Source organism: Pristiophorus japonicus, chromosome 12 (assembly GCF_044704955.1).
Source record: "Pristiophorus japonicus isolate sPriJap1 chromosome 12, sPriJap1.hap1, whole genome shotgun sequence".
Lineage (NCBI taxonomy): Eukaryota > Metazoa > Chordata > Chondrichthyes > Pristiophoridae > Pristiophorus > Pristiophorus japonicus.
This window is the reverse complement of record NC_091988.1, coordinates 65,343,719-65,364,987: the sequence shown is the minus strand read 5'-3', so window position 1 is coordinate 65,364,987 and position 21,269 is coordinate 65,343,719. Positions and strand designations below refer to the sequence as shown.

General features: G+C 44.8%; 1 protein-coding gene across 1 annotated transcript in view; it reads left to right on the top strand.

Moving 5' to 3' along the window:
* Positions 1-21,269, top strand: part of arih2 (ariadne homolog 2 (Drosophila)) — a 101,249-nt gene that overhangs the window by 56,543 nt on the left and 23,437 nt on the right. The window contains exon 7 of the mRNA XM_070895600.1: positions 5,423-5,532. Coding sequence (XP_070751701.1) covers positions 5,423-5,532 — 110 coding nt within the window. The remainder of the gene's footprint in view (positions 1-5,422; positions 5,533-21,269) is intronic.

Sequence of the window (21,269 nt, the reverse complement as noted above, 5' to 3'; positions counted from 1 at the left end):
TTCCCGATGTTGGGGGAGTCCAGCACCAGGGGTCACAGACTAAGGATAAGGGGTAAGCCATTTAGGATCGAGATGAGGAGAAACTTCTTCACTCTGAGTTGTTAACCTGTGGAATTCTCTACCGCAGAGAGTTGTTGATGCCAGTTCGTTAGATAAATTCAAGAGGGAGTTAGATTTGGCCCTTACGGCTAAAGGGATCAAGTGCTATGGAGAGAAAGCAGGAAAGGGGTACTGAGGTGAATGATCAGCCATGATCTTATTTAATGGTGGTGCAGGCTCGAAGGGCCGAATGGCCTACTCCTGCACCTATTTTCTATGTTTCTATGTTTCTATGTTTCCATGGACAGGAGGTCATCCAAAACTCTGCTGCCCGTGCCCTAACTCACACTAAGTTCCGCTCACCCATCTCCCCTGCGCTCCTGACTACATTGACTCCCAGTTAAGCAACGCCTTGATTTTAAAATTCACATCCTTGTTTTCAAATCGTTCCATGGCCTTGCCCCCTCCCTATCTCTGTAATTTCCTCCAGCCCTATAATCCCCAGAGATCTCTGCGCTCCATCAATTCTGGCCTCTTGAACATCCCCGATTTTAATCACTCCACCATTGGTGGTCGTGCCTTCAGCTGCCTCGGTCCTAAACTCTGCAATTTCCTCCCTAAATGTCTTCCCCCCCCCCCCCCACTTCTTTAAGACCCTCCTTAAAACCTACCTCTTTGACCAAGGTTTTGGTCAGCTGCCCTAATATTTCCTTATAAGACTCTCTGAAATTTAGTTTTTTTGTTGACGCTTCTGTGAAACCTCTTGGGAGGTCTTATTATGTTAAATGCTATATAAATGTAAGTTGTTCTTGTGAGCTCCCAACAAAAGTTGCCAGAACCATTGCTTTTGAGTAGAAGCTGCTCAGCTCTGCCTTCAAGTCTTGGACAGAGACACTCAAATATTGCTTGCTGACAGTTTTTCTTCACTGTCCCTAGCTGTCGATCAATAGCTTTTCATCTACCAGCGACCGATGGAATGAGTTTTTCTCCACTCTGCTGAGTGTGGCTGGTCTTGGGTGTTTTGAATAGCCTCTGTTCTGTCCACAGCAATAAAACAAAAATTGGCAAGCAATTCCATGTTAAGCTGGAAGTGTCACTTGGATTATCTGGTTGGGGAGTGGAAATGTCACAATTGTTTGATACTCTCACCAGGTTGGGGTTGGAAAAGTGGAAGGTGCTTCATTCTGCACCAGATTCTCAATACTTGCCCTGGGAATGCTTGATGCTGACACTGATGCAAAACAGAGAATTGATCGACTCTCTGCCACTGACAACCATGCCATGACACAGCATTAAAAAGCCCTGAAGAGGGCTATAACCACCACCCCCTCCCCCACACCTCCCTGAAATCCCCCACCAAGTATGGCACTGACTTTTTCAATGCTTTATTATTTGAAGTTCTGTTTTTTTTTTCTTCGTCATAACCATGTGGTCAGGCTGGCTGGCTGAGATGGTAAATTTGCCACCTTGTTTCTCAGTTGGACCAACTTTTTGAAGATCTGCAGGGAACGAAAATCTCTGCGAATTTGCAAATAGTTCTACCACTTTGACTGACATGTTAGGACCTCTAACCTTATCATTGATTCAGTCTGTTTTTCATTCTAAACTTGAACATCAAGCGCAGTGCCTGGCATGGCTGCTATAGGCTCCAGTTATTCGTTTCATGGTTAGGAGATAACCTTCACTTTCTCTTCTAATTTGATTCAATAGAAATCTACCGTGAAGTGCATGTGATCTCAAAAGAAAACCGTTCTGTCTAATTAATTTTTCTCCCATTGATGCTTCTGACAAAAGTTGAAGATACCGAATATTGGGAGCAACAGAACAAAGCAGTGATTCAAAGTGCTGGTCATTGGCTGTAAAGCGCTTTGAGACGTCTGGTGGTTGTGAAAGGCGCTACATAAATGCAAGTCTGTCTGTCTTTTTCAAGAAGCCGGCTCACCACCACCCTGGGCATCCAGGGATGAACAATAAATACCAGTGATATCCACATCCCGAGAAGGAATTTTAAAAAATGCAGTGTGTTGATGGTGTGCTGGAGGGCTTAATTCAAACATGCATGTAGTGAGACACCAGGGGAAAAAAGTGTAATGCAGCTTGTACATAATTCCTGTCAGTTATATTTATTACTGTGATAAAACAAGGATGTATTATAATCTGACACGGTATCTGCTCCTTCTACATGCCTGTAGCACTGTGACGTCCCTGAATAATAAATAATATGACCTTTATATTGATTTGTTTTAAAATCATAGAACAGTACAGCACAGAAAGGAGGCCATTCGGCCCATCGAGTCTGTGCTGGCTCTTTCGAGGAGCAATCCTGTTAGTCCCACTCCCTTGCTCTTTCCCTATATCCCTCAACTTTTTTTCTCCTTTAAATATTTATCCAATTCCCTTTTTGAAGGCTATTGTTGAATCTGTATCTGCCAACCTATCAGGCAGTGCATTCCAAATCCTAACCACTTATTGCACTAAAAAGTTTTTCCTCATGTCGCCACTGGTTCTTTGGCCAATTGCCTTAAATCTGTGCCCTCCTTCCCATTGGAAACCATTTCCCTTTATTCACTCTATCTAATTCCTTCATGATTTTAAACACCTCTCCCCTTAGCCTTCTCTGCTCTAAGGAGAACAACCCCAGTCTATCTACTATTTTACTATTTAAATGACTTGTATAATTCTATTCAAAGTCGTTGGACGTCAAACCTTACCATTCAGCATTCTTTACTCTGCATGGTATCTTATCTGCAACGATGCAAGAATATATCCTTATTAAAAGTGTCAGCCTTGGCTTAGTGGTAGCATTCTTGCCTCTGAGGCGGAAGGTCATATGTTCAAGCCCCACTCTGAGAGACTTGAGCATATTACGTAGTCCTACACTTCAGTGCAGTCGTGAAAGATTTCTGTGCTTTCAGACGTGCCATCTTTCACATGAAATGTTAAACCGAGGCCCCGTGTTCCCTCTCGTGCACGTGTTAAAGATCACATGGCGATATTCAAATAAGAGCAGGGGAGTCCTGCCAATATTTATCCTTCGACCAACATCACTAAAAACAGGTTATCATGATCATTGTCTTCTTGCTGCATGTGGGATCTTGCTGTGCGCAGTTGGTTTCTCTATTTTACAACAGTGGCTACACTTCAGCGGTGCTTCTTGAGGTCGTGAAAGGTGCTAGAGAAATGTTTTTGCATGAAAATGAAACCCTTTAAACGACAAATAGTTGAGGGAAGAGTACTTTTCTACACTAAGTACTCCCTAGTGTCAGCCGTGGCTCAGTTGGTCGCACCCTTGCTTCTGAGTTAAAAGGTTGTGGGTTCAAGTCCCACTCCCAAGACTTGAATACAAAAATCTAGGCTGACACTGCAGTGCAGTACTGAGGAAGTGCTGCACTGTCAGAGGTGCTGTCTCTCAGATGAAACATTAAACCGAGGCCCTGTCTGCCCTCTCGGGTGCATGCAAAAGATCCCATGGCACTATTTTGAAGAAGAGCAGGGGAGTTCTCCCTAGTGTCCTGGCCAATATTTATCCCTCAATCAACATCACTAAAATAGATTATCTGGTCGTTATCACATTGCTGTCTGTGGCTGTGCGCAAATTGGCTGCCACGTTTCCTATATTACAACAGTGACTACATTTCAAAATAATTCATTGGGTGTAAAGGGCTTTGGGGCATCCGGTAGTTGTGCAAGGCACTATATAAACCAAGTCTTTTATTTTTAGTTGCTAATTTACCACACATTTATGCCTGTTTGGAGATTATTTTAGTTTCTGGCACGTAGCAGGTTTGTTTTATGCTCCCCCTTTTGAGCCACTGCTGAGCAAGGTACTGAAAGTGACTCATGTGATTTCAGAGCAGTTCCTTCAATAATGTAAGCACTGGCTTCAGACTTGATATAGCACTTGGTCTGATGCCACCAGAACCAGGAAAAATCTCTGCCAGAAGCTGCTGCCACTGGCTGGTATTGGCTTTTCCAGGACCAGGTACCCATGTGTTCTCCAGAGAGACACTCCCAGCCCCCAACCCCCCAGCAAAGGGCCTTCTGCACTGCTGGCTCTTGACTGCACTATATCCGACCAGCTGTGGCGGGAAATTAAAGCTTAAAATGTAAGGCTTCACGAGCCCCACAATAGTCTATAAAAATCATAGGTAGGAGATATTTTGGTGTTACATTATTTTAAAGTAAATAGTCAAGAGATGGGGGTATTCTTTTGTATGAAAAATGCATTCCTCCCTCTCCCTCTTCCCAATCCTTGCTTCACACCTTTTCGTCGCCTTTGGGAGTTCTCCCGGTGTCCTGACAAACATTCCTCTCTTAACCAGCACCACCAAAATAATTAGACCGCATTCCCATTATTTGCTGTCTGCTGAACCTTGCTGTGTGCAGTTGGCTGCTTTGTTTTCTCACATAAGTGACTGCACGTCAAAGGCTATTAATATGTTGTGAAACACTGAGGTGTTATTTTCTTTCCTTTCTTTGATGTTTTAACAGCTAGTGTAGATTTTATTTGCAACTTATGCTAGCATGTTTTTGTGTACCAGCCACAGTACTGAAACAGGTGTTATCAAAGACACAAATGACATCCAATGTGACTGTGAATGTGGTAAACTATCCCCCCTCATTATTCTCAACCTATCTGCAGCCTCTGACAAGGTTAACCACACCATCCTCCTCCAGCGCCTCTTCTCTGTTATCCAGCTGGGTGGGACAGACGTAGCCAAAGAATCACCTGCAATGGCTTCTCTTCCCACTCTCGCACGGATACCTCTGGAGTCCCCCAAGGATTTATCCTTGATGTACATGACCGAAAAGGCCTTTGTTCTGAATCGGACTGCTGAACAATTTTATGCTCACCTTGGGTTGCTTTGTGTAATTTTTGTGTCTGCAAGGCAGAGATAAATGGCTGTGGTCATGCTGAGCTCTTGGATGCCATAGTTAAGGGAAAGGTTAAAGGTTTATAGAGAGGCAAGGAGTTCTGCCGGTGTTCTATACAGAATGGATCTCCGTGATGCTACCAAAAAATTGCCGTTTTAATTCTGTTTGTGGGATCTTGCTATGTACAAAATGCTTGCTGCTTCTCCCTGTATGTGAAGTCACCACTTGTAAGTGACTAATTGTATGGGACATTCAAAAGACATGCTGAGGTGCTACATTAATGCAAATTGTCCTTTTTTTGTTTGGTGATCTCAGCCGGATCTGGTTTGGATCACGTTTGTCAAAAAGACACTACTTGTGTCAATCTTTTATCTGATTATCTTCCTGAGACGTGCCTTGGGCATTTTCCTACATTAAAGACACAATATAAATGCAAGCCATTGTTGTGGAATGTGAAAGTGTCATGCTACTTTCTCTCTGCTAATTGTTGCTTTGATTGTTAAACTAGAGCCATTATCAGCTGCAGCTGTGTCCTGGAGCTGACTGTCCGATGGTGATCCAGGTACAAGAGCCCAAGGCTCGGCGTGTGCAGTGCAGCCGCTGTAATGAGGTCTTCTGGTAAGTGTCTTATGTCAAAGTTTAACCCGTGAAACAAAGATTGATGCTGCCCTTGGATAAAACATGAAACTAGGGCCCTGATTTATAAGAACATAAGAATTAGGAGCAGGAATAAGCCATTCGGCCCCTCGAGCCTGCTCCGCCATTCCATAAGATCATGGCTCATCTTTTACTTCAACTCCACTTTCCTGCACTGCCCCTATATCCCTTGATTCCCTTAATATCGAAAAATCTATCGATCTCTGACTTGAATTTACTCTCAGACTGAGCCTCTACAGCCCTCTGGGGTAGAGAATTCCAAAGATTCACCACCCACTGAATGAAGAAATTTCTCCTCATCTCAGTCCTAAATGGCCAGCCCTTTATTCTGAGACTGTGACCCCTAGTTCTAGACTTCCTGGCCAGGGGAAACAGCCTCCCTGCATCTACCCTGTCAAGCCCTGTAAGAATTTGGGTAGACGTTGAAGCTCTTTATGCACCATTTGAAGAGTAGCAAGAGTTCCCCTGGTATCTTGGGTAAAGTTCCTCCTCCCGCCAATACCACCAAGAGATGAATCTCATTACTGTTTGTTGGATCTTGCTATGCAGAAAATAGAACACTCGTTTGCCCAACTAAGTCCCTGCACTCCTAAGGTTATTAAAGCTGACACTCCAGTGCAATACTGAGGGAGCGCTGCACCGTTGGCGGTGCCATCTTTTGGATGAGATGTTAAACCAAGGCCCTGCTCCGATTGCGCGCTCAGGTGGACGTGAAAGATCCCGTGGCACTATTTCGATGAAAAGCAGGGGAGCTATCCCCGGTGTCCTGGCCAATCTTTATCCCTCAAACAACATCACTACAAAAAGCAGATGATCTGGTCGTTATCGCATTGCTGTTTGCGGGAGCTTGCTGTATGCAAATTGGTTGCCGCGTTTTCTACATTACAACAGTGACTACACTCCAAAAAGTACTTCATTGGCTGTAAAGTGCTTTGGAACATCCGGTGGTCATGAAAGGCACTATATAAATTTAAGTCTTTCTTTGACTTTGAGATGTTTGAATGATGTAATGAGCTGCGATATAAATGAAAGCCACTCAATCCCTTGAATAGTGGGGGTACCCATCACTATTCAAGGTTCCCCTTGTATACTTGTCGATGCATAAAAGTGGATGTTTTTTTTTTAAAGCTCCATATAGTGAGCTCTGGCTTACCCTTATAAATTCTGCCAACCTTTCAAAACTCTGAATAAGTCGGCAGAGGTCAGTTTTACACCTCGATAGATCCTGTTATGCTTGTTTCCCACCGACTTAAGGTTGCAACTCACTAACACCCACTTTCACCAGGAGCCTCATTAACATTCACTCTAACGTTCTTCCTTCAACTAATCTTGGAGCTCTGTAAACAAACTGGTGTGTTTGGGTGCTGCCTGTTGACAATCTGCTATTATTTGTGCTGTTGCAGGAATGCATCTTATGGCAGCCTTGACTTTCAGTCCCAATCTCTCTCCCAGCTGTACTTATTTTTGGTTGAGACTGAATTGCATGCAGCTATGCAAAAGCTGCTGATTTTATTTTGGGTGGGGACTTGGGATAAACCTGAGGTCATTTTAGAATGACCATGTGCAGCTTTGCTAGAGAATTTAGGAACCGGTTCTCCAGTCAGTACATACTCGAAGACCAGAATTTAGCGCTTGGGCCTTCATTTCCTTTCGGAGATGGGGATCCTGTTTTCCCCAGTGGCTGGTGGGTTAAGACGACCACTGTTCTAATGAAAAAGGAGTCTCTAGGGGGTGTACTTTTTGTTCAGTGGACTCTTCTAGCCCCACCTACATGTCTTTTTTTTAATTGCATTTTTAAACCAAAATAAAATCATTACATTTCTCCTCTGGGCCAGGAAAGCCTCCCCATGCTAGTAATATTACAGATATGGTTCCCACAAAGACTGCTGGTTTGTTTTAAGCAAACTGCATCAGTATTCCTGGGGTTATGTCCGTGATAAGGCCCCAGCGCAACCTTGAGGGAAGGAGGCCCAAAATGGTGTGTCTTTGGAGAGAGGAATTTGGCCTTTTGTTTAAAAGGGATAGCAACATTTTATTCCCTCTCTAAACCTCTGTGCCTCTCTACCTTACCTGTCTTTCCTCTTTGAAGACGCTCCTTAAACCTACCTCTTGACCAAGCTCTGCCCTAATATCTCCTTATGTGGCTCGGTGTCAAATTTTGTTTGATAATGCTCCTGTGAAGTGTCTTGGGGCATTTTACTATGCTGAAGGTGCTATATAAATCCAAATTGTTGTTAACTGTAGAGGACAGTCAAGTGCACTCTCAATGCCATGCAAAGAAAGGCTACCATTCAATGTTCAGGTGCTATCTTTATGCACACCATTGGCCGTTATTGAGGATCACTTATCATAAGTAGAAGTCCACAGTGGCTGCATTTTTGGAGGGAAAAAAAAAATGTTGTGGGGAGGGGAGGGGAGGGAAGAAATTACTCTTGGATGATCAGGCCTGACCTCTGCATCCATGTCTGTTGCATCCATTGAGAAACCCCCAAACAGTAGAAGACCAGGCCCTCAAATCTGCCATCAAGCTCATGGTCTACAGGTCTGTAGTAATACCCGCCTTCCTGTACGGCTGAGAACTGGATCATGTACAGTAGCCACCTCAAGTCGCTGGAGAAATAGCACCAACGATGTCTCCGCAAGATCTTACAAATCCCCTGGGAGGACAAACGCACCAACGTTAGCGTCCTCGACCAGGCCAACAACCCCAGCATTGAAGCACTGACCACACTTGATCAGCTCCGCTGGGCAGGCCAGACATGAGACTCCTAAAGAAGCACTCGATTCGGAACTCCTTCGCGGCTAACGAGCCAAAGATGGGCAGAGGAAATGTTACAACGACGCCCTCAACGCCTCCCTGATAAAGTGCAAACATCCCCACTGACACCTGGGAGTCCTTGGCTAAAGACCGCCCTAAGTGGAGTGAGTGCATCCGGGAGGGCGTTGAGCACCTTGAGTCACATCGCCGAACTCATTGAATGGCGGTGCAGGCTAGAAGGGCTGAATGGCCTGCTCCTGCACCTATTTTCTATGTTTCTATGAAAGCATGCAGAAATCAAGCGCAGGTAGCGGAAAGAGCATGCGGCAAACCAATCCCGCCCACCCTTTCCCTCAAAGACTATCTGTCCCACCTGTGACGGACTGTAGTTCTCGTATTGGACTGTTCAGCCACCTAAGGACTCATTTTTAGAGTGGAAGCAAGTCTTCCTCGATTCTGAGGGACTGCCTATGATGATGATCTTTGCTTACGAATTCATAGCAACACATTGCTATTAAGAACTAGTTGGTTTATTAGCAAATGGTTTAACAATCACACTACACATTACCAGTACCTGCCTCATCGCGGATCCCTCGAACCCAACTGGCTGGGGTTTTATTGAGTCTTTTGAACATCACGTGACTGGCTAAGCCACTCACAACTCAACTGCTCGATAAACCTTTGTGCATACTCTCAGGTGCATACATTGCAGGCTCGAAGTCTGAGAATCTGTTTTTCTCCTATATCTACCACCTCCACCTGCAAGAGAAGTGCGCAGTGCAGCTTTGACATGATGAAGGCGAATCTGTGTCTGGTCAACGGTTGATCTGGTACTTCCTAGAGCGTGCGCAAGTTCCCATCGTAGTTTGCACCATGCTTAGTGCATCCACAAGAAATGTGCTCAACATTGAGGACATGCTTGTAATGTATTTGCTTCAAGGGTTCTTGCTTAAGAATTCATAGCAAGACATTGCTATGAAGAACTAATTGGTTTATTAGCGAAAGGTTTAACAATCACACTACACATTGTCAGCCTGGTGGATGAACTGATAATCACCTGCCTCATCGTGGATCCCCGAACCTAACTGGCTGCGGTTTTATCAAGTCTTGTGAACATCACGTGACTGGCTAAGTCACTCCCAACTTAACAGCTCTACAGCTATTTTGTTGTATCGGTAAACAAGTGGCCCCTGGTTAAAGGGGGTGGCACACTCCAAAAACTTTCAATCAAGTGTCCCCTTGTATTTTTTTCTGAGGGCACCAAAAACACAAATTATACAAGTGTCCCCTGGCTAAAAGGAGGGGGGGGGCACTAAAACCGACAAACTTAAACAAATTAAACTTTAGATATTGTGGTTCAAATTAAAATTTGGTTAGCGGGAGTGATGATCCACACCAGTCCATCCGGTGCCCACCTCTCGCAGAAGGCCGCGAGTGTACCGGTGGACACCGTGTGCTCCATCTCCAGAGACATCCTGGCTTGGATGTAACCATGGAAGAGAGGCAGGCAGTCAGGCTGAACAACCCTCTTAGCCGCCTGCTGCCTGGACCGGGTGATGGCCCCCTTAGCCATGCCCAGGAGCAGTCCTACGAGGAGGCCTTCCGACCTGCCCGCTCCCTTCTACTCAGGGTGCCCAAAGATAAGGAGCGTGGGACTGAAGTGCAACCAGAATTTGAGGAGCAGCCCCCTCGCATGTTCAAAATATACATGGAAAACGGACTCCTCTAGACCACTGAAATTACAGGCGGCCTGGGAGCCCGTGAACTGACTTAAAAACTTATTGCACGGGACTGCTCCTTGCAAACCCTCCAGGCCAAGTCCCCAATAAATAGAGGGAGGACTCCCGCGTAGAGAGCACGTGACAGTTCAACAACTATTTTGTTAAAATTTCGCGCAGTGAGTTAATTGACCACAGCAGGAACCTGTGAGCATACTAACAGGTGTAAACATTACACTACTGACCATCAATTCTTCTTTTGACACCTTCTTCACTTACACCCAGGTGCAACCTTCATTCATATCGCGTGCAGCAGTGCTTCTATTGAAGAGCAAACTCCAGCCCCCGCCCTGCCACATGCTAAAATTGTAATTCCAGCTGTAGAAAATGAATCAAAGGGAGGAATGTTGCCCGCATGTCATCTTTGTGATCAGTTAGGCCATTTTTCTGTTCTCTTCACAACTTGCCCTTTGATGCTTAGCTGTGGCCCTTCACAGCTGCTACCTACCTGAGTGTGCCTGCTGGCCAGGTTCTGTGTGGGCAAGCTGTTCCTGTGCTTGTAGCCTCTTCAAATTGGGGAAAGGGAGTTATTGGGTCAGGCCAGGTTAGCCTTCTCTGCTGAGGAGGCAGTGGGGCCAGTTCAAACCTATTTTCCTCTGGGGGTGGTCCACGAAATAATGGCCACCTGCTTACCGAGCAAGGCCGGCCTTGCACCTAAAATCGAAAGTTAAAGGAGAGTTTGGCCCACCTTGCTTCCTTCACTCAAAAGATCGCATAGAAAGAAAATAATACGGAGATCTCTCGCTTGTCTTCTGTAGCCGCATACATTGTTGAATAAAATTAGAGAGATGAGATGAACAGAAAATGGCCCACATTAATTATAATTTGGTGACAGTTTATGAAATCAAATGCTTCTACTTAACATGGTTGCAAATTCAAATTCTGGAAACCTGTTTATAATGACCTGTTACTTGCCTGTTGTGCTGAACTGCACCTAGCAATTGCTCATTTAAATAGATGTACAATTGTAGATGAGCATTGATGTAGATTTCACTGCTCCCACAGGGTGCTGGAATTCCTGTAGTGACACAATCCATTCCTCGAATAGGCAGAGGCTGCCTGATACAAAAACCAGCAACTAACACGAACACCACCGAGACGGTATTAGGGATGTTCGGCCTACGAGAAATCACATCTGTGTTAAATAAGCAAGCATGATTATACATTTATAGGATTTTAATGACGCATATTAATTTAAATGCATATGTGCATCTCAAATAACCCGCAATAAAAACACAGGCAAGCTACTTACTTTAATAATGACTAAGAGAAATGGTTAGCAAGACAGTCCTCAAATCAGTAATATAATTCCTTTCTTGTTATTTATACATGATAAACCTTTTTTTTTTGTAGTGGTATATAAAAATGTCCCCAAATTAGCTAAAATGCAATAATCTATAACGATATAGTTTCATTGGTAGCCAACAAATCGCTGGCTAGCAAAGTATATGTTTTTAAAATGTGCAAATTTTTGGACATTCTTAAAACAAGCAATAAAAATAGTAAGCACACACAAATTATGGATTGGCTTTAATAGAAACTGCAGGTCGTAGTTTTATTATTGAATATTTTTAGTTTAATTCAGTTTTTTTTTGCTGAGAAGTGCTAAAAAGAAATATGACATGGGAGAAGGAGCAATGCTTTAATAAAACACTTCATATGGGCTAGAAATCCAGTTTTTGGCTATTTTCCCCCCCCCCCCCTGTTATTTTACAGAAAAAATAAAACTAAAAACGTCGCCATTTTTTAAGGGGCAAAAGTGGCAAAAAAATGCGCCCGGCAGTAAAAAATCAGCGTTGCACGAGGATTCGCGGTAGAAAACGCGGTCCTCGCCGACTTTAGCCCGAAGCTTATCACTGCCAAAAAATATAGTCCCTGGGAGGGGCGAAAACACAAAAAAAATTGCAAAAAATCAGAAAGCATTCACTATACACTTAACTAATGAATTGCTGAAACAGAATTAAAAAATAAAAGCTTCAACTTACCTTTTTTGTAGGTCTTCAATGTAGGGTTTTCTCGGGCGTTTTTTTTTCACCGTGTCATCATCATAGGTGGTCCCTTGTATCAAGGATGACTTGCTTCCATGCCAAAAAGGAATGAGTTCGCAGATGTTTCAATGAAGGACCTAATATTCCAGGTCCAGAACTACATGTTGAAGGGTGGAAGATACCTGTGCGTGGATTTTTTTAACGTGTGGTGGCCGTTGCACACCAGCCACCACATGGGCTTGACTGAGCTAGGTCTTGGTCCAGTGGCAAGAGTTAACCAAGACGACTGGAGACCAGCTCTGCTGCACAGACCTAGTGCGCACACACAACAATGTGGGCTGTCCCGTACTGCCCCTGGGCCCTCGCCTCTCCTGGGCCCCGATCACGTTGCACCGCGATCACTCGCTGCTCCTGCTGTACCTGCCCATGTTCCAATCAGCAACCTGGACCTTGGTGATGTTCAATCCAGTCGCTCTCTTCACAGCCGTCGCTCTCCAGCATACGCTGTACCTTGAAATGGTGTGCTCCTTTGAAGGCCGCGACCTGCTGATCCCCAGGCCAGACCAGGAGAAAGCCCTGCATCTGCCGCCCGCTCGGGGCAAATGTCAGACCCGCAGGTGGTTCTTCGAGGCCTGAGGCCCGCACGGGTTCGCTGAATGGCCAATTTTAAGTAGTCCGTTTCTTTTTGGCGTCGCATGTCGTCAATCTGCTTTTTGGTGATATTTCAAAACTGCCATTCGTTAACTTTGGCCAATTTAGGTGAGAATCTTTTACCGGCAAAAAAGGCGAAATATTGCAAAAAAAAAACGTGCGCAAGGCTGGCCAATTTTTTCCCCCCTTAAGTATTATATAGTATTATAATTTAGATGTGGGGTCCGTGATTACTAATCCATTTGAAAATGGATCCTTCAACCAAAAAAAGACTTGAGAGCCACTGCTGTAGGGCATAAATCATTTATTTTATGTACCTACATGTACTAGCTTATAATATCTATATAATATATTAAAAACCTTGCATCTGTACACATCCTGTCATCGTTTCAATTATAAGTAGCTTGTCCATATTTACTGGTGGAGAATGGACTATCTTAGAAATCGCAATTCTCCACATTTCTTTTCTGCAGTTCTAGTCAGGTAGAACAGTTCTACTTTGGAACAGAATTTTTTCTTCAAAAGGGGGGCATGTCCGGCCACTGACGCCTGATTTGAAAGTTTCCACAGTGAAAACTTACTCCAAACTAAAGTAGAATGGAGCAAGTGAAGATTTTTGTAGAACTCAAAAAACCTGTTCTACACATTAAAAAATCAGGCGCAGGTTACAAATTAGGCGTCCAGAACGAGGTGGGGGGGGAAGGGAAGTCATTAAATTCTATAATAAATCCTTATTTATACTTCTACAAATATTATACAAATAAATCCAACCTGAATAAACATTTATAAGCAAAGAAAAGATTAAATAAACCATCTTCCTACCTGTGTGAAAGTGCTTCAGGCAGGCCTTTTGGGACCGAAGGCTGAACGGGCTGGCCCGAGACTTCGGGTAGGGCCCGTCCCAGCACCAGATTTACAGGTAGGTTGGTTCGGTTCAGTGAGAGAGCGAGAGAGCGAGACAGGTCGGATCCAGTGCGGGAGTCGGGTCGGGTCCAGTGGGTGGGGGTCGGGTCGCGTCCAGTCAGGGGGGCGGGGAGCGGGAACAGGAGCGCGTGTCGGGTCAGGTCCAGTCGGGGAGGCGGGGAGCGGGAACAGGAGCGCGGGTCGGGTCCAGTCGGGGAGGTGGGAGCGGGAACAGGAGCGCGGGTCGGGTCCAGGCGGGGAGCGGGAACAGGAGCGCGGGTCGGGTCCAGTCGGGGGGGGGGAAGAGCGAGTGTCGCGTCTGGTCCGGGAGCGGGTGTCGGGTCTGGTCGGGGTAGGGGGGGGAAGCAGGAGCTGGCCGTGGGAGGAGCCTTATTCACGCAGCCCCAGTGAGGCCATTCTACCAGGGCTAGGGGCTGCGTGCTTCGGACCCCTCCCACATAGTTCGGTGCCTGGAGCTACTGCACTTGCGTGCCCACTGTAGTGCACATGTGCAGAGGTCCCGGCACTGTTTTCAGCGCAGGGACCTGGCTCCGCCCCCTACAGCTCCTGCTGCGCTGCGCCGAGGGCCAGAGGACCTGCAGGGAGGTGGAGAATACGGAGGATTTTTTTAGGCGCACTTTGTGGCGCGAAAAACGGGCGTCCAGGTTGGGACTGCGCCGTTCTAGGCGCGTGTGGAAACTTGGGCCCAAACTGTCTATGTAAACTACATCATGCTGTAACTGCAGCCTTCTCCCCACCCCTTACAATTGGAGGTGCTGCATAAGAGCATAAATAGAAGCTGGAGTAGGCCCTATGGCCCCTCGAGCATGCTCCGTCATTCAATAAGGTCCTGGCTGAATATCGACCTCAACTGCACTTTCCCGCCCGATCTCCATATCCCTTGATTGAATATATTCAGAGACTCAGCATCCATATACTTCTGGGGCAGAGAATTCCAAAGATTCACAGCCCTCTGAGTGAAGAAATTCCTCCTCACCTCTGCCTTAAATGGCCGTCCGCTTATCCTGAGACAATGCCCCCAAGTTCTAGACACTCCAGCCAGGGGAAACAACCTCTCAGCATCTATCCTGTCAATCCCCTTCAGAATCCTGTATGTTTCAATGCGATCGCCTCTCATTCTTCGAAACTCCAGAGTGCATAGGCCCATTCTGCACAATCTCTCATCATAAGACAGCCCTCTCATCCCAGGTATCAATCTAGTGAACCTCCGTTGCACCGCCTCCAAGGCAAGTATATTCTTCTTTAGATAAGGAGACCAAACCTGTGCACAGTAGTCCAGGTGTGGTCTCACCCGGGCCCTGTACAATTGTAGCAAGACTTCCTTACTCTTGTACTGCAACCCCCTTGCAATAAAGGACAACATGCCATTTGCCTTCCTTATTGCTTGCTGTACTTGCATGCTCGCTTTCTGTGTTTCTTGCACATTGACACCCAAATCTCCTGCAACGACAAGCGGGTGCAGTTACAGCGTAGCAAGTTCACATAGGCACTCAATTATAAATGTGGTCTTGGGAATTTATAATGGAAATATATAAGAATACAGTAAGAATATATGACTTTAAAATAGGGACTGAATTATATTTGAGTTCTGTGGTGCAATTATCCACCACCCTCTAAACCCCACCACTTGAAGCCCACAATTTGTCTTGACTCCCGCTGCGCAATGCTGTGGAGGATTGACTAGCAATATTACAGAAAATAGAATTACGTAGAAGTTTAAAGCATAGATCTATGCCAGTATTTATGCTCCGCACGAGCCTCCTCCCACTTCACTTAATCTCACTTAATGACCTGGCTGGTGTGTGGGAGCACTGGGAGGGACATGATACTTAATTGCAACATGACTGTGTGGGACATGCTCAACAGACTAGTTGGTCTTTTCCTGTCTATCATCACATGTTTGTATAGACTTAACTCTCAAGCATTACATTAAGATAAAAAGTGATAGGAAAGAGTGCTACACAAATAATAAAAATAGTCAAATAATAATAAAAAAAGATGAGCAAGTGTAAATTGACACCTGTGAAAGAACCCTCACTGATTACAGTTTAGGCTTTGTTCCTCTATTTTCCTTGTCCCCCTTCAATCTCCTCTTCTGGAGGTGCCTTGGGGATTGGTTCATGGTATGGCCTTTTGTACCTCACCCAAGTTATTGTCATCATGTGTGAACCTAGACTATTGGGTGTTGGCAGTTCATTTGACTGTGACGTTGTCTCCTGAAGTCCATATGTGCACCCTTACCAGCAAGGATTGCTGGATAGTGAACAGAAGTTGGACCCCATTCATCTGTGTTTTTATTTGTCCATCGCGCCCCCCCCCCCCATTCTTAGCCCAGGTGCTAGTTGTGACGCCTCCACTACTTGCGGTGCTGAATTCACCACATTCACACATGCCAGGGATTGATCCAGGGACCCCCGTGTGCAGTATGGCTTTTCCTGGCTTTTTTTTCAAACCGTGACCTTCAATTTATTGAAGTCGAGCACAGAATATCAAGTTTGTCAAAAAACTATTGTGCTGGGATCTGCGTAACGGTTATAAAAAAAAAAGCCATTATAAAAATGCCTTCTAAAGAGTGCAATCATAGTTTTCAAACGCTCCTACTGGGAGCCCTGATGTATTGCTTCTTTTCACAGATCTCATTGTCCACAAGTTCAACTAGTGGCCAAATCTTTAAATTGCGCTATAACTGTTGATTGAAGCTTGTGGTGTTGGGTGCATCATCGTTTGGCTGGCTCCAGAAATTTACTAAATGCTTGGATGCTTTTACAACTCTTGGGCAAATGATCCTTTATTAGATGCACGAAAACTTGCCATTAAAGTATTGTGTGTGTGTGTGTGAGATTGTTCTTATTGCTTATAGTATTGTAGCTGCCCCAGTTTGGGTTGCCACCTGTCCCATGTTTTGGTCCGGACAGTCTGAATTTTTGACTCTGCTATCCAGAAATATAGAAGATGCAAACTCAGCACATGAATCCTGCTTGTTTTAAAATAAAAGTCCACTTTCTCCACTTTTGTATCTCAACATGAAGGCATTCATTATTGAAGTTTCTAATGAATTTTCCTCAGCAAAGCAAATTTCCGAATTGTGCCCATTATTTCTCTCTTTCCCGCGCCCCTCCCCTCCCCTCCAGGATTTTGGAGTTGGCAACACTAGCGCCAGCCTTATTCCAACATTAAAACTTCACAGTAAGCAGAAACATTGGAACTCCGATACTCCGAGTCTGAAATTGATCGAAGTATTTCAGCACAGCTGGGCTGCTCAGCAGCACCTTGTGGCTTTAGAACTATCCTGTGCTCCCCGCCAAGGGCTTGGGTAGAACTGACTTGTTTATGCTGTGATATGGGTCACTGAGCTAGCTGTGGTTAAAGGGACATCATTTAAAAAAATATATATATATGTTTCTTTCCTCCTGGAAATAAACTACAGATTGTAGCAGCTGAGATGAACTGACTTGGGCTGGAACTTACTACCTGTAGCCTTCCAGTAGCTGGTCATGTTCTCTTCAAAATAAGAGATATGGACTAGTTGGTGCAGTAGGTCACATGTCCATTCAGCCCTGGGACTTGGCTTCAACACCAGCCCAGACAGATGCACTAAACTCTTATTGGCTGTAAAATGAAATTACATAGAATTTACAGCACAGAAATGGCCATTTGGCCCAACTGGTCTAGCTGGTGTTTATACTCCACATGAGCATCCACCCCCACCCTACTTCATCTCACTCTGCATTTCCTTCTAATCCTTTCTCCCTCATGTACTTATCTAGTTTCCCTTTAAAGGCATCTATGCTATTCGCCTCGATCACCATGTGGTAGCAAGTTCCGCCTTCTAACCAATCTCTGGGTAAAGAAGTTTCTTTTGAATTCCGTATTGGATTTATTAGTGACCATCAGTAACTACTGGGATGCCGCAGGGATCAGTGCTGAGACCCCAATTATTTACAATCTATATTAACGACTTGGAAGAAGGGACTGAGTGTAACATAGCCAAGTTTGCTGATGATACAAAGATGGGAGGAAAAGCAATGTGTGAGGAGGACACAAAAAATCTGCGAAAGGACATAGACAGGCTAAGTGAGTGGGCAAAAATTTGGCAGATGGAGTATAATGTTGGAAAGAGCGAAGTCATGCACTTTAGGCAGAAAAAATCAAAAGAGCAAATTATTATTTAAATGGAGAAAGATTGAAAGTGCTGCTGTACAGCGGGACCTGGGGGTACTTGTGCATGAAACACAAAAGGTTAGTATGCAGGTACAGCAAGTGATCAGGAAGGCGAATGGAATCTTCTACTTTATTGCAAAGGGGATGGAGTATAAAAGCAGGGAAGTCTTGCTACAGTTGTACAGGGTATTGGTGAGGCCACATCTGGAATACTGCGTGCAATTTTGGTTTCCATATTTACGAAAGGATATACTTTGGAGGCAGTTCAGAGAAGGTTCACTAGGTTGATTCCAGAGATGAGGGAGTTGACCTATTAGGAAAGGTCGAGTAGGTTGGGCCTCTACTCTTTGGAATGTAGAAGATTGAGAGGTGATCTTATCGAAACGTATAAGATTATGAGGGGGCTTGACGAGGTGGATGCAGAGAAAATTTTTCCACTGATGGGGGAGACTAGAACTAGGGGGCATAATCTTAGAATAAGGGGCCACCCATTTAAAACTGAGATGAGGCGGAATTTCTTCTCTCAGGGTTGTAAATCTGTGGGATTCGCTGCCTCAGAGAGCTGTGGAAGCTGGAACATTGAATAAATTTAAGACCGAGATAGACAGTTTCTTAACCGATAAGGGTTTATGAGGAGCGGGCAGGGAAGTGGACCCGAGTCCATGATCGGATCAGCCAAGATTGCATTAAATGGCGGGGCAGGCTCGAGGAGTTGTATGGCCTACTCCTCCTATTTCTTATAGTTATGGCCCCTAGTTTTGGTCTCCCCCCATAAGTGGAAACATTTACTTCATTTATTAGCGGGCACAAGTCGATAGGACACAACTACCCTTAGCTTATCACTAATTGACTTGGGGAGTCCAGGGTAAGAAATGGAAATGGTGCCCTGATAGAGTGCTATTCTGACGGGTGTAGTTAATACAGAGGAGGACTGCGACAAACAACAACTTTTATTTATATAGCGCCTTTAACGTAGTAAAACGTCCCGAGGTGCTTCACAGCAGTGTTATAAGACAAAACAGATAAATTTAATACCGAACCACATAAGAAGAAATTATGGCAGATGACCAAAAGCTTAATTAAAGAGGTAGGTTTTAAGGAGCGTCTTAAAGGGAGGAAGGAGCGATGGAGAGGCGGATACATTTAGGGAGGGAGATCCAGAGCTTGGGGCCCAAGCAACTGAAGCCACGGCCACTGATCGTTGAACAGTTATATTGAGGACTGTTCAAGAGAGCAGAAATTAATAGACTTGCAGAATGGGTGTGTAGTTGGCAAATTAACTTCAGCATAGATAATGTGAGGTGGTACGTTGTAGGAAGAATGAGACCGCATACGCCATGGCAAATAAGCATCTAAATGGGGTAGAGGAGCAGAGGGATTTGGAGGTATAGAGACCTGGGTGTCATGGTACATCAGTCATTGAAGGTTGGCATGCAGGTACAGCAGGCGGTTAAGAAAGCAAATGGCATATTGGCCTTCATAGCGAGGGGATTTGAGTACAGGGGCAGGGAGGTGTTACTACAGTTGTACATGGCTTTGGTGAGGCCACACCTGGAGTATTGTGTACACTTTTGGTCTCCTAACTTGAGGAAGGGCATTCTTGCTATTGAGGGAGTGCAGCGAAGGTTCACCAGACTGATTCCCGGGATGGCGGGACTGACATATCAAGAAAGACTGGATCAACTGGGCTTGTATTCACTGGAGTTCAGAAGAATGAGAGGGGATCTCATAGAAACGTTTAAAATTCTGATGGGTTTAGACAGGTTAGATGCAGTAAGAATGTTCCCAATGTTGGGGAAGTCCAGAACCAGGGGTCACAGTCTAAGGATAAGGGGAAAGCCATTTAGGACCGAGATGAGGAGAAACTTCTTCACCCAGAGAGTGGTGAACCTGTGGAATTCTCTACCACAGAAAGTTGTTGAGGCCAATTCACTAAATATATTCAAAAAGGAGTTAGATGTAGTCTTTACTACTAGGGGGATCAAGGGGTATGGTGAGAAATCAGGAATGGGGTACTGAAGTTGCATGTTCAGCCATGAACTCATTGAATGGCAGTGCAGGCTCGAAGGGCCGAATGGCCGACTCCTGCACCTATTTTTTATGTTTTTAAATCATTAAATGTAGCGATGCAGGTTAATAAGGCCATAAAAAAGCGAACAAAGCACTGGGGTTCATTTCTAGAAAGATAGAATTGAACAGCATGGAAGTTATGTTAAACCTGTATACAACCATTGTTGGACCACACTTGGAGTAGCGTGAACAGTTCTGGTCTCCATATTATAAAAAGGATATAGAGGTACTGGAGAAGGTGCAAAAAAGATTTACTAGAATGCTACCAGAACTGAAAAGTTACACTTATCAGAAAAGATTGAACAGGTTGAAGCTCTTTTCTCTCGAAAAGAGAAGACTGAGGGGTGACCTGATGGAGGTGTTCAAGATTCTGCAAGGGTTTGACGGGGTAGATGTAGAAACATTTCCACTTGGCGGGGTGGATGGCGGGAGAACAGAACTAGGGGACATGAATATAAGATAGTCACTAATAAATCCAATAGGGAATTCGGGGACATTGTCTTTACCCAGAGAATGTGGAACTCGCTACCACAATGAGTGGTTGAGGCGACTAGCATAGATGCATTTAAGGGAAAGGTAGATAAACACATGAGGGAGAAAGGAATAGAAGGATATGTTGATGGGATTATGAAGAGGTGGCTGGTGTGGAGCATAAACCCCGGCATGGACTAGTTGGGCTGAATAGCCTGTTTCTGTGCTGTAAGTACTATGTAATATCTGCAGTCTGCTTTATGGGAATTGAGTTTGTTGGATAAACAGAAGTGAAGCATTGTGCCTCTCGATTTAAGGGGAAATCCTATGCACTCGTGAGCAATACAAGAAATGTTTCTTTGGTCAGCTGGAAATGGTTACATCTTGGAAGGCACAGTTTCAATTCATTAGAGGATAGATTGGGCAAAGATAAAAGCAGTTGCATTGATATAGTGGCTCCTCACAGCACATCACATCTTCCAAATCTCTATGTACAGTGTATTGCTTTGAAGTGCAATTACCGTAGGTGCACTTGGCAGCTGTTTTGCACAGTGCAACCTCCCACATGAGAATAACCAGTTAATCTATTTTAGTGGTGTGTGTTGACAGAAAGGTATTGGACAGAGGACATCAGAACTCCGTGCCCTCATTTGAATAGTGCAATAAGGTATTTAATTATTTTCTGAATCATCAGGACAAGCAGGTGGGACCTTGGTTTAATATTGCGTCCGAAGAACACCACCCCAGCAGTGAAGCAGTCCGTTTGTTCTGCACTGAAGTCTCCACTTACGTGCTCGATTCCTGGAGTGGGGCTTGAACCACGAAGGAGAGAACATTGGAAATATATCCATTTTAACTGTAGTTGCTGTCCAAATTAATCTGTTAGCAATGTTATTA